Below are 14,137 nucleotides of genomic sequence, written 5' to 3'. Positions count from 1 at the left end.
AATAAGGTGGTGGAATTGAGAGAACCCTAACAATAGATAGTCTGAAGTAACAGAACATGGAGACTAAGTTAGGTATGTTAACAAATAAAAGGGGCTTTTATAAAGAGAGAGACTAGAGAAATGAAGGGTAGAAAAGGTGGGAAATTGGTATTCTTCAATTTTCTGAGGAAGATGGATAGAATATAGGGAATTATGGTAAACTGACTTCCATACTTCAAAGACACTGCAGACAAGTTGAGGCCTTGCCTTCCCTGCACTGGACTGGAGTACAACTGGGGAAAGGGCGGGGCCTATAGCAGGGAGGAGAATAAAGAGAATTGTGATGGAACTGGGTGGGGGCAGGGTTTGAAGGCTGTGAGGGTTGGACCCCATAATCACTTGGTCCAGGACAGGCAGTAGGCGTCAGGGGGCGCCCCAAGGCTCCACGGCATGTGCCTGTACTGCTGGGACATCGAGCCTTCCCAAGTCAGCCCTGTGAGTCTGCTGGGGTCTATAACCTCACCTCTGCTACTCTGTCCTGTGTCTTGAGCTCCAGGCCACTGTGGCCTTGGCCATGGTACTTCTAGCTCTTGTGAATGTGGTTTGGTGGTTGGGGTTGGGAAATTCCAGGTGATGTAGACAGACTACATCCTGACTGCTGGACCCCCCTGAAACAAGAAAAAGCTCCACCTACTGTGTGCTTAGAGGTCAGGTGCATCAACTGTATGTTGACTGACCCATTGACCTGCCCTAGGAGGTGGAGTGGAAATTACAGAAGTAGGGAGCAGGATAAAGTTCTCAACTGTCAGATGTGGAACAGATTTCTCTTGGGTCTTCTGGTTAAAAGATTGGATGAAAATGAGTGAAGGAAGAGGTATTTAAGGTACAATCAAGAAATAGAGGAAGTGATGAGAATCTCACTAACAGCCAAGCTCCCTGTGCTTCAGAAAACCACACGATCTCAATACATCACCAATTATTCCTAGGCTTTGAAACCAGATTGAAGACTAGATTGTTCAATGGCACCGCTGAAGCCCTGTACAAGCAGAAACATGCATTTTTCTATTTCTCGTACATTCTTTCCCTTCTAAATAATTGTTTTCTTATTTCTCATATTCTGCCTTTTATCTGTAAGGTGGCTCACAGTTGGTTCTTTTTATCATAATACTGTCTCCATCTTCCACCACAATTTTTATCTTAGATGTTTTAATTCTGAATCTGCCTTTTTTTCTTTTTTTCTTTTTGTTTTTTTTTTTAACCTGCCTCTTATAGTCGAAATGATTCATATAATACATAAATGTAAAAGTAGCATAGGCTTACTATTATAATAACTAATTTACTATTTTTAATGACATTTTTGTGTGTCAATGTGTTTTAATTTTGCATATTATATAGGAAGCACCAAGACAACATCATCCTTCAGAAGTCACTGAGCGGCAGGTAATGTTTAAATAAAGAACTAGGTTCTGGTTGTTTAAACATTGTGCATGTAACTTGTTCCTTTATGTAGTTGTCCCTAACATAATAGAACTTGTATTAAGTAGACACTTCGGTATATTTCTTGGGACTCTGGGATCTCATGACTACTATTGGAATGGGTCTTAACTAGAGTAAAGTAAATGACTTATGTTATTTTTTAATGTAACATTTGATACATATACAAAAACATATGTGACAGATACAATTTATAAACTATAATATGTCTCCCATTTAAGGATTAAGATATTCGCTATTTCTGAATCCAGCTAGGGAATGCTTTTCTATTCCACCTCCTAAGATCTCTCCCAGAGGTAACCAACATCTGGAATTTTAGTTACATCAATCTCTTCCTTTACTTTAATAGTTTGTTACATACATGCCTCTATGAGTGCATTATTTGCTTTTGCTTGGTTTTGAACTTTATAAACATAAGATCACACAAAATTTAGTGTATGATTTACTCTTTCTTCTCCATATTATTTCCTAAGATTTATCTATATTGCTGTATATAGTTTCTTTATTTTCACTGCTGTTCAATATTTTGTCATGGAACATATCACAGTCCATTAATCCTTTCTCTTGTTTATGGACATTGTGTTATTTTTACATTTTCCTAAAATGAATAGTACTATTGCAAACATTCTAGTGCACGGCTTCTTTCTCCATGCACAAGAATGCCATTTGATTATTTAGGCAGGAAAGCAATGGTTAAATCATAGGGAAAGCAAATTTTCTATTGTTAGAAAGTAGTACCACATTGTTTTCAAAGCAATTGTTCAAGTTTATACTCCATTAGCAGTGGATTTTTTAAAAAGTTTGTTTTCAAAGCAATTGTACCAATTTATACTTCATTGGAAGTGGATAAAAAAGTTATTGTGATTCATATCCTTTTTATTCTATTACTGTATTTCATTATCTTCAAAGAATTCTAGTTTGATCTCCTAGGTCTCTGCTACTTGTAGATACCATACAATGGTGGCATAAAAATCTATGTGTGTCATGCAACATTTCAAAGGAGTGAATAATTGTTTTCTTGCTTCCGTAGAGAAAATTCCCTAGGTGTCTTTAATAATATTATGTTTAAAGTAAAAGTAAACACACTAATCTATGTGTCTGGATCTATTTAAATGTACACAGTGGTAAGATGAGAATCAAGAATGGTCTATTTGAAAATTCTACTGATGCTCCAATGGGGTTTTCTTCACCTATGAACCATACATTTGAACAAAAGGGATATTTTCCCCTGTTTCTATGTAGTTACGTAAACCGTTTGCAGTGGTGGTGTTTACCTTTTTTATTGACACAAACCAAAAATATAATCAGCATGTTATCTTTATATGTTACAAAAAAGTATGATTTTTCTTTCATTTTAATTTTTTTAAAGCTTGCAAATAAACGTATTCAGAATATGCAAAACCTAAAGAAAGAGAAGAGGAGATTGAATAAAAGGTTTGCAAGGCCTTCTCCTATTCCAGAACCAGGACTCCTAGTAAGTATAGAGGTTTCACTAAAATTAACAGATCATTAAATGCAACTGACATCCTCATTTTAATTCATGTAATATTCACTATAAATTTTGTTTTTCCCTTTCTCTTTGAGAAATTTGTAATTTCAGTCTTAAAAGTCTTATAATCAAATTCTCATCTATTATTTAAATATCCTTTGCAGTCATCTCCTGGAGGTGATATGGTTTAGTGAAAAGAGGATTATCTTTGAAACCAGGTTGTTTTGGACTCCAGTTCTTGTTTTGCCATATGTTAGATGACTACATAAAGTTAATCACTTAAATCTTTTGGCTATATATCTGAAAATTTATTGCCAAATTTAAGGTCACATTAGTTCTCTTATGTATTATCTCCTAGAAGTTTTGCAGTTGTATATGTTAAATTTAGGTCTGTGATCCATAGCGAGTTAATGTTAATGAAAGGTGTCAGTGCTCAGATTATTATCATTATCATTTTCATGTAGATATCAAGTTCTAGTACCATTTGTTGAAAAGACTACCTTTTCTCTATTGTATTGCCTTTGCTTCCATATCAAAGGTTTATTGACTATATATTTGTATGGGTTTATTTCTGAGTCCTCTATTCTGGTTCATTGAATCCTGCTTTTCACCAATACCATACTGTCTTGAAAACTATAGATTTACAGTAAGTCTAGAAATCAGGTAGTGTCAGTTCTCTTCTGTTCTTCTCCCTCAATGTTGTGTTGGCTATTCTGGAACTTTTCCCTTTCAATATAAAATTTAGAATCAGTTTGGTGAAATCTACAAAGTAACTTGCTAGAATTTTTATTGGGATTGTGCTGGATACAAAGGATCAGTTTGGAAATAAATGATATCTTAAACAATATTCAGTCTTCCTATAAATTAACATAGAATTTCTCCTATTTATTTAGATCATTTTTTTACCTGAGTTTTATAATTTTCCTGATCCAGATTTTATACATATTTTCTTGGATTTATGCCTAAGTATTTTATTTTTTGTTGCTAATTTAAATGGCAGGCTGTTTTTCACCTTGCATTCAAACTGTTCATTGTTGGCACAAAGGAAATCAATTGAATTTTCTGTATTGAACTTACATCCTGTAACCTTACTATAATTGTTTATTACTTCCAAGAGTTTTTTTGGTTGTTTTTTATTGCTATTGTTGATTCTTTGGGATTTTCTACTTAGACAGGTCATCTGTGAAGGAAGACACGGAACAATTTATTTCTTTCTTCTCAAATGGTATAACATTTATTTCCTTTTCTTGTCTTACTGTATTAGCTATGTCTTCCATTATGATGTTGAACAGAAGTGAGAAGGTACATTTTTGCCTTTTTCCTAATGTTAACTGAAAAAATATCTGGTTTCTTGCCAGTAACTATAATGTTAGGTGTAGGTATTTTAGAGATGTTCCTTATTAAGTGAAAGACATCCCTCTCTACACCTACTACTGAGAACTTTTATCATAAATTGGTATTGGATTTTGTCAAATTCTCATTATGCATTGTTGATATGATCATATGACTTTTCTCCTTTAGACTTTTGATATGATGATTTTCATGACATAATTTTTAGATGCTGAAACAGCCTTACATTCTTGGGATAAGTCTCAGATTGTGTATAATTATTTTTACACATGTTTGGATCAATTTGCTAACATTCTGTTGAGAATTTTTACATCTATGTTCATGAGAGATATTTGTCTGTCATTTTCCTTTCTTTTAATATATTTTTCTAGTTTTGGTATTAGGATAATGCTAGCCTCACAGAATGAGTCAAGATGTATTACCTCTGCTTCTATTTTCTGCAAGATATTGCAAAGAATTAGTAAAGTGTCTGTTTTAAATATTTGGTAGAATTAATCAGTGAAACCATCTGGGTCTAGTATTTTCTATTTTGAAAGATTGGTAATTATTAATTAATTTTTTAAATATATCATAATTCTATCTAGATTATCTGTGTCTCGTGTGAATTTTAGTAGATTGAATCCTTTTTAGATTTAGTCAGTTTTACCTAAGTTTTCAAGTTTATGAGCATAGAGCTGTTGGTTATATTATTTTATTATTCTTTTAATGTTCATGGGATTGGCAGTTATGGGCTCTCTTTTATTTATAATGTTAGTAATTTGTGTCTTTTTTGGTTAGTCTGGTAAAAGTTTATCAATTTTACTAATATTTTCAAAGAACTATATTTTGGTTTCATTAACTTTCTCTATTGTATTCTGTTTTCAATTTCATAGATTTCTGCTCTAGTTTTTATGTCTTTTCTACTGCTTACTTTGGGTTTAATTTGTTCTTCTTCTTCTGGTTTCCTAAGGTGAAATCTTAGACTATTGAGTATAGATCTACTTCTTTTCTAATATATTAATGCTATAAAATTTCTCTAAGCATCACTTTCACTATATCCCATAAATTTTAATAAATCATATTTTCATTTTCATTTTGTTCAGAATATTCTAAATTTCTTTTGAAACCTCTTCGTTGATCCATGTGTTACTTATAAGTATATTCCTAATTTCCAAATATTTGAAGATTTTCCAGTTATCTTTCTTGCTATTGGTTTCTAGTTTAACTCCATTGGGGTCTGAGAACACGCTTTGTATGATTTCTATCCTTTTAAATTTGTTAATGTATATTTTAGTAACATTGAATGTGATCTGTCTTGGTGAATGTTCCATGTGTCTTGAGAAAAATGTGTATTCTGCTGTTATTAAATAAAGTAACTATTAATGTCAATTAAATCGAACTGACTGATGGTGCTGCTCGGTTCAAATATATTCTTACAGATTTTCTGCCTGCTAAGATCTGTCAATTACTGTTAGAAGGAATTGACATTTCCAGCTATAATATATTTCTTCATGCACTTTTATCAGTTTTTGCCTGACATATTTTGACGTTCTGTTATTAGGCACAAACACATTAAGGATTACTATGTAATTTTACCTCGTTATTACTATGTAATGCCCCTCTTTATCATTGATAATTTTCTTGCTCTGAAGTCTGGTTTGTCTGAAATTAATAATGCTACTTCAGCTTTCTTTTGATTATTGTTAGCAAGGTATATCTTTCTCCATCCCTTTGACTCTATCTGCCCTTATACTTAAAGTGAGTTTCTTGTAAACAACATACAGTTGTGTATTGTAATTTTATTTACCCTGACAGTGTTTGTCTTTAAGATCATTGACATCTGACGTGATTATTGATATAGTTGAGTTAGTATGTGCCTTATCTGTTACTGTCTTTTAGTTGTGGATGTTTTTTCTTTCATTTATGTCTTTTATTTTTCCATTCTTCTTCTGCATTCTCTAGTTTTGAGCAATTTATATTATTCAATATTCTCTCCTGTCTTAGCATATCAATTATACTTGTTTTATTTTATTTTTTAACTTTTTCTGTAGTTTCCTTTGCATTTGAACTATACATTTATAATTTGTTCAAGTTCACTTTCAGATAACACTGTACTACTTTATGGGTAATGCAGCTACCTTATGACACAGTATTCCCATTCCCCTTTTCTTATTCTTCATAACATTATTGTCATTTACTTCTCCATAAAATATAAAACACACATACATTGTTGCAATTATTATTTTGAACAAATTATTACTTAGATCAGTTAGAATAAGACAGATAAAATATTTTATTTTACCTTCTTTTTTTATTTCATTTCTAATGCTCTTCCTTTCTTTATGTACGTCCAAGTTTCTGACTTACAACATTTTCCTTTTCTCTGAAAATTTCTTAACTATCTCTGTGTGGGCAAGTCTACTAGTAACAAATATTCCTTCCATTTTTGTTTGTCAGAGGAAGTCTTTAGTTCTTTTTCACTTTGGAAGGATACTTGCACATGATATGGAATCCTGGGTTTCTGCTCTTTTTCTTTGAACACTTTAAATATCTTACTCCATTGTCTTATTACTTGCATGATTTCTGTAAAGAAATCCTATGTAATTGTTGTTATTCATGTTCCTATTTATGTAAGTTATCCTACCACTTTTCCCCAGCTTCTTTCAAGATTTCATTTTTGTCTGACTTTTTTGCAGTTTAAATATCATATGTCTCTAGATGTAGACATTTATCTGGTGTTTATCCTGCTTTATGTCTTATGAATTTTCTGGATCTGTGGTTTGTTGTCTATCATTAACTTTAGAAGGTGATCATCTATTTTTATGTCAATATTTATTGTTTCTCCTCCTTCTCTTCCTTCCTTCCTTTCTTCTTCCTTCTTGTTTCTTCTTCCTCTTCCTCTCCTTCTTCCTTCTTTTTCTCCAATTATGTATATTTATACTTTTTGTAATTTTTGCTCAGTTTTTAAATAATGTAATCTTTTTTTATACTTTTTTCTCTTTACTGTTAGTTTGGAAAGTTTCTATTTACATATCTTTAAGCTAATTATTTTTTTTCCTCTGAGTTCAGCCTATTAATGAGCCTATCAATGTCATGCTTCATCTCCATTAAAATATTTTAGACTTTTAGTGTTAGTTTGATTTCTTCTTCGATTTTCCACTTTGCCTTATATTGCCCATCTTTTCTTGCATCATGTCCACTTTTCTATTAGAACTTAGCATATTTGTCATAATTATTGTAAGTTCCTAGTCTGATAATTCTAAAATATCTGCTATTATCTGAGTCTGGATCTGATTGATGCTTACTTTTTCACTTCAGATTGTTTCTGCCCTTTAGTGTGTCCCATCATTTTTTATTGAAAGTTGGACACGATGTATCGGGTAACAGAAACTAAGAAAGATAAGCCTGTAGTGCAGGTTTTACGCTTATCTGACTAATATTTAGGCTGCATTTTCTGTTTACTTGCAGCTGTGATATCAGAGGGTAAAATTTCCCCGATTCAGTTTTTTCTTCCTCCTTATTTTTGGTCTTGCTAGGGACTCTTTCTTAAATAATATCTGACGCTTGTAATTTTTTTAAGCTGGAATCCTCTGATATATATAGAAGACTAATTGACGTGTTGGTAAGTTGTAGGTGAAGAAGAGTTCCATAGCTTACGATTAGGATTCAGTCTTTAAGTGAGTCTGTATCTATAACTGCCCAATGGGCTCATTTTGCAAACTACCCAGATAGAGTCAATTTATCAAGACAGGGGAATTGCAATAGAGAAAGAGTTTAATACACATGGAACCAGATAAACAGGAAACTGGAACTTTACTGTTACTCAAATCAGCCTCTCTGAAAATTGGAGGCTAAGCTTTTTCAAGGATAGTTTTATGGGCAGGGGCCTATGGGAACGGGCTGTTGGTTGGTTGGGAATGAAATCACAGGGGTACAGAAAATGCCCCCTCATGAGATGAGTCCACTTCTGGGTGGGGACCACAGGACTAGTTGAGCTAAGAGTCTTGGGTCCATATCAGGCTGCCTAGTCATCAGAAATGCAAAAGCCTAAAAAGACATGTCAAAAGGTCAATCCTAGTTTCTACAACAGTGAATAGGGGAAGTTGCAAATCTTGTGACCTCCAGAATAATGGCTGGTAATCATTTGACTATGCCTGCATCTTAGCAGAATTCAGGCCACTCTCATCCTCCTAACCTTGTGGCCTTTCATTAGTTTTACAAAGGTGGTTTAGTTTTGGGGAAGGGCTATTATGAAACTGTAAACTAAATTTCTCCTATAGTTAGCTTTGTCCATGCCCTGGAATAACCAAGAGCAGTTGGGAGGTGAAAGGCAAGATGGAGTTGGTTAGATCAGAAGTCTTTACTGTCATAATTTTTCACTGCAAGAGCAGTTTCCTATCCCTTGGATGTAAATTTCACAACTTCTTCTTTGCTATTCTCTCCATTAGGTGAGATAGGAAAGCTATAGGGAACAGCAGTTGTGTATTTCCTTTCCCCTAAGTCACTTAGAATTTGGTAAAACCAAATTTATTTAGGCTCTGCTAAAACAGTTTCTCTTGAGAGCATGCTCTGGTAAAGAGAACGGAGAGCTCTGAGGTATTTTTAAATGATTACTTTTCCCCTTTCACTACTAGAAGCAAAAAAAGATTGTTCTCTGATCTTTACAATGAGATCTAGTGAGGCTCCTGGAGGTAAAATTTAGGAAACTATGGAAGCTTCCTTAAGACTGTCCTCTCTACACCCAGAGCTTTGAATTTAAGCTCATGCATACTGAACCTCCAGCCATTCATCAAATAAAGTTGACATGTTCCCACTGGTATTGGCCTTAGCAGAAGGCTTCTGTTCCTGGCAAGCTCTGATTCTCCACATCCACTTGTCTGTCTCTCTGGTTTTCAGGGCAGTAGTTTACCCTGTGGCCTCACTTCCCTGCTGAATATAACAAGATTAATTGCTTTTCAGTTTGTTCTGCCTTTTTCTTATTGTAAGGATGGAAGGAACAAGCTCTTTATGAAATCTCCACTTAAATCTCTTTGATCAAAATTGGTTTACTGGCCACCCCTAGCTGCAAATAAATTTAGAGACGTGAAAAATTAAACTGATTTCCTTGCTGCCTTGAAGAGAATAGAGGTACCATTAGCATGGAAGAAAGTACTTTCTTTCCTTTTTTAGACTGTGAGGATTCTCTTTCTGTAATTTCCTCCTCTCTGAGATTTTGGAGAAAATGCATACTATCAGTAAAAGTTCAACCCATTGGCTTTGTTTGCCATTTGTTTTTGCATAATGAATGGAACTTATACATTGCCATACAGAAACCCAGGACCATCAACTATATACAGTTAGTGTTTTGCCTTAAATATCAACAAATCTCTTTCCTTGCTGATATACCAGTGTTTATAACCCCAAACCCATAATCTGTGTCTCTCTTTTAAGCATTAAAATATGCCTATGTAACGTATATTTTCATCTTCCAAGTTATCTCTCAGTATAAAGTATAATAATTTGAGATATGGGAAAGAAAAGAGATTTATTCCTGAATCTACCTTTCTATAGTGCAAGACAATTGCCACCATTTCTGAACCAAGTACCTCTTGATTCCTTTACACACAGTTATTGGTCACTCTTTCTATCCCTTTGTCATTTCAATATCTAGTATCATCAATCTTTTTTCTTCCATGACTTGGCCCTTAACAAACCATCTAAGGTTTTTAATTTCAAAAGCTCCTGTTTTTAACTAAAATTAGAACTACCATTTGATCCAGCAATCCCACTACTGGGTATCTACCCAGAGGAAAATAAGTATTTATATCAAAAAGGCACTTACACAGGCGTGTTTATAGAAGTGCAGTTTGCAATTGCAAAAATGTGGAACAAGCCTAAATGCACATCAAACAACCAGTGGATAAAGAAAATCTGGTATATAGATAAAATGGAACAGCCATAAAATGGAACAAAATAATGGCATTTGCAGCAACCTGGATGAAGTTGCAGACCATTATTCTAAGTGAAGAAATTCAGGAATGGAAAATAAAATATTATGTATTCTTGATATAGGAGTTAAGAAGAAATTACTTAGGCAGATAGTGAGGGTATGGAAGTCCTTGTTAAGGTTTTCCTTTTAATGAAAAGCAGCCCCAAATCATTTTCCTTCTAACAAAGGGCAGGCTATAAAATCGAGCTGCAGACATAGATGCTGGCCATTGTGCCAATCATATTCAAAATGATAGCTCCATCTTCCCTTCTCTGCCAACTACATGTATAGTAAGAAGCAGAGAAGATGTCAGTGGTCAAGGGGAAAATTCATCTGCATAATAAGATTAGGGTGAGGTAGCCAGCCTTCCCTGTATGCTGTGTAAACATCATACCTGATTGAACCAATCTGTGAGCCCTATGTAAATCAGATGCCTCCTCAAACCTGACTATAAAATCTGTGGCTTCTACCACCGGCCAGTCTTTCCTTTCAGGAATCTCCTCTCTCTCACTAGAGAGAGAGCTGTTTTCTGGTCTTTTTCTTCCTCCTATTAAACCTCCACTCCTAAATTCCTCATGTGTGTCCGTGTCCTAAACTTTCTTGGCACGAGACAGTGAACCCTGGGTATTTACCCCAGACAATGTAGCTGCCTCATTCTCATCTACAAGTGGGAGCTAAGCCATGAGGTCATGAAGGCATAAGAATGATATAATGGACTTTAGGGACACATGGGGAAGGAAGGGAGGAAAGTGAGGGCTAAAAGACTATACCCAATGTATAGTCTTTATATAAACCAATATTGTGTATATTGGTCTGTTGATGAGTACAGCAAAATCTCAGAAATCACCACTAAAAAACTTATGAATATAACCAAAACCACCTGTTCCCCCCAAAAAATTGAAATAAGTTGCTATAAACTGAAAGAAAGCTTTCCCTTTTTTCTTGCAGTGCCAGATGCTTTTTAAAGAAATGTCCACAAAACTGTTCTATACCATCCATCCCACCAACTCATTTGAGATTTCAGAGACAACTGAAATGTTTCACAAACAAATAAGAATATATGAAATAAGATATATTAAATATGAAAATCCTAAGTTCACTCTGGTACTTATGTTTTCATCTCTATTAATACAAAAATTCTGGAATTGTCTTCAGAACATCCAGATACTTGTTACTGATGGTATTGGGCATTTATAAAAGCTCTGACAACTCATAAAAGAGAAAGTACACCTTCCTTCCAAGAAAGAACACTGAGGAGCTCAAAGGTCCAAAATACACACTATGCTAAAAGGCTTCTCTTCACTTTTCACAGAATGGTAATAACAAGAAGTTACTGTGAAAACCCTATTCTAGTTTTTCTTCTATATCTTGACCAAGATGTATAGTATCTCCTATTTCAGCTCAGGCATTCAGTGCTTCTCAAATGTGGTCAAAAACAGTTTAATTTTGCTTTGCTTCATTTCATTTTAATTTTCAAATCATTGTGGATTGATAATTTTTAACATATACAATCACTCATAACGTCATCATAGTATCAAATTGTTACAAATGAATATAAATGTTGACTCTCAATTTCTCGATTTATCTTGTCTCAAAGTGATAATGAATGTGACACACCAGAAACCATACTGCAGAGTAACACTGCTTTAATCTTTGTTGATTCTTCTCATTTTATTTTTTCATCTTATACATTTTGCAGTTTGCTTTGTTATAAGCAGTATCCCTACTAATTGCCCTCTTCTCATTTTTTTTCTGCTTAAATCGATCTTTAAGAAAAAATGCGATAATAGTTTTTGTACAATTTAAATATTTTGGGACAAAATAAAGGCCTGAATTCCTAAAAATAAGTACTTTATTTGGCAAATAAGTTGTGCCTCCCAGTAGAACAGAGGATATGTGATGAAGTTACAACACAGTTGTTAAAAGAAGTTTGAAAAAATATTTTTGTTTTTATTTTTATCTGCTAAACTTCTTTTTTTTTTTTTTTCTTCTGAGACAAAGTCTTGCTCTGTTGGCCAGGCTGGAATGCAGTGACACAACCTCTGCTCACTACAACTTCCACCTCCCGGGCTCAAGCAATTCTCCTGCCTCAGCCTCCCGAGTAGCTGGGATTACAGGCGTGCGCCACCATGCCCAGCTAATTTTTGTATTTTTAGTGGAGATGGGATTTCACCATGTTGGCCGGGCTGGTCTCAAACTCCTGACCTCAAGTAATCTACCTGTCTCAGCCTCCCAAAGTGTGGGGATTACAGGTGTAAGCCACCACGCCCGGACAATGTTTACATAATAAAACCTTTTAAAAATTATATTGTTAAGTACTTATGAATGTTAAAATTATCCTTAAATATTATTTTAAGGTTAAACTTCTGCCAATACTGATGTAGACAATTTTTTCATTTTTCTTGTCTTTTATTTGTTCCTGTTGCTGACTTTATTCTGGGTCATTTTAAAACATAAACACATTCAACAGATGCCTAAGATATGCTGCGTTAGTGACTCACAGAACATAAGATTTGGAAAATAAAAGCTTTATATTATTAACATCTCTATCACATCTATTATGTATAGAAATGACTTTGACCTTTCTCATAACTGATATCCTCGGTTTCTACAAATTCTTTCTGCTTGCAGTGTTTGTTGTATGAATTACAGAGGATTGTTCTATATCATATCCATCTTCAGATATGATTTATTTGATGTTAATGTTTTTTGTACCTGGTTTCTATCTGAATGTGACCTTACTTTAGTTTAAAATAGCATTCCTAGCTATTAAGGATTATTTTTTACAATACTTCTTGTATGAAATAGTTTTTTCCTGAGACCATTTCCAAATCATTTATAATATATATAATCTTTCCTTATATAAATTTTAATTACATTCCTTATTCTTTGTGTATTTTAAATCTTGTCTAGTGGTCATCTTGAGAAAGCAGGAGTCTATTTGAAGGAAACCATGCTCCAGATCAAAATGTGTGGATTGTGAACATCAAGTGACATATCATGAATTGATCATCTGAAAAACAAATGTAATACTCCACCATTTCAGGAAAATAAACGCAGTACAAGTATATAATATCCAAGCTACATGCTCTAGAATTTTATTAAATACCATATCTCACTAACATGTTTTTTTTTCCCTGTGGTAAACTTGAAATTTGCTGCTTTTCAACAAATAATAATGATATGTGTAGGTAGGCTTTTGAAAAATATTGTCATCATGTTTAAATTTTTGCAAATGTTTTATGACATATTTAGATGTTTAGAAGTATGTTTTAGTAATAGAACACCAGATTTCCTCTGATGTATATTTATAATGGCTTACGTTTAAACAAAATGTTTAAATACTTTAAACAGTCCTAGGAGACTGCTATTGTAACTAACTCCTATATTATGTGTTGCTATTGCAGACAAGCCATAGTGTAATTAAAATTTCCATTTAAGGTAAAATTTGAATATTGAATTAAAATTTTACTTTTATTTATGAAATAAATGATAATTATCTCTGTCTCTCTAAAATTCTTTCTTAATTATAGTACTTAAGTAATTTATAATATGTAGATTGAATTATCACAATTATTTTATAAATTAAAAGATTACAGACTATTGGATTCACATGAACATTATATTTGGTAACCGACTTGCAATCTCTAAAATGCAATTTAAAGTGAGGTACAGGGAATTCTACTATTGGAAATGATGAAAGTACTGTAATTATGCTTCTAAAATAAGCAACTAGAAAATAGGACAAAATACTGAAAACAATGGTTTCCCAGAAATGGAACAAAAGTGAGAAGGACTGTGATTTCTGAGACAAGAGAAATAAACGAGAGGAATCTAAAATTATCCATTTACTGCCTGGAGGAGCATTCCAGATCATC

General features: G+C 33.6%; 1 protein-coding gene across 1 annotated transcript; it reads left to right on the top strand.

The window, feature by feature from the left end:
• Positions 1-375: 375 nt before the first annotated feature.
• CCDC179 (coiled-coil domain containing 179) lies at positions 376-13,764 on the top strand. The gene is made up of 4 exons (XM_011937520.1): positions 376-474; positions 1,375-1,419; positions 2,843-2,947; positions 13,173-13,764. The coding sequence occupies exons 1-4, from the start codon at positions 430-432 to the stop codon at positions 13,182-13,184; spliced, it is 207 nt and encodes a 68-aa protein (XP_011792910.1). The 5' UTR covers positions 376-429; the 3' UTR covers positions 13,185-13,764.
• The last annotated feature ends 373 nt before the right edge of the window (positions 13,765-14,137 follow it).

The sequence above is a fragment of the Colobus angolensis genome, unplaced genomic scaffold (genome assembly GCF_000951035.1).
Source record: "Colobus angolensis palliatus isolate OR3802 unplaced genomic scaffold, Cang.pa_1.0 Scaffold164, whole genome shotgun sequence".
Classification (NCBI taxonomy): Eukaryota; Metazoa; Chordata; class Mammalia; order Primates; family Cercopithecidae; genus Colobus; species Colobus angolensis.
Note: the sequence above shows the minus strand (reverse complement) of the source record. Positions and strands in the feature narration are given on the sequence as shown.

Excerpts from the sequence above, each read along its gene's own strand:
- CCDC179 (XM_011937520.1), top strand. The coding sequence starts at position 430 with ATGTGCCTGTACTGCTGGGACATCGAGCCTTCCCAAGTCAGCCCT. Across the intron at positions 475-1,374 it reads AGCCTTCCCAAGTCAGCCCT|GAAGCACCAAGACAACATCA; the intron begins GTGAGTCTGCTG and ends CATATTATATAG. Across the intron at positions 1,420-2,842 it reads CAGAAGTCACTGAGCGGCAG|CTTGCAAATAAACGTATTCA; the intron begins GTAATGTTTAAA and ends ATTTTTTTAAAG.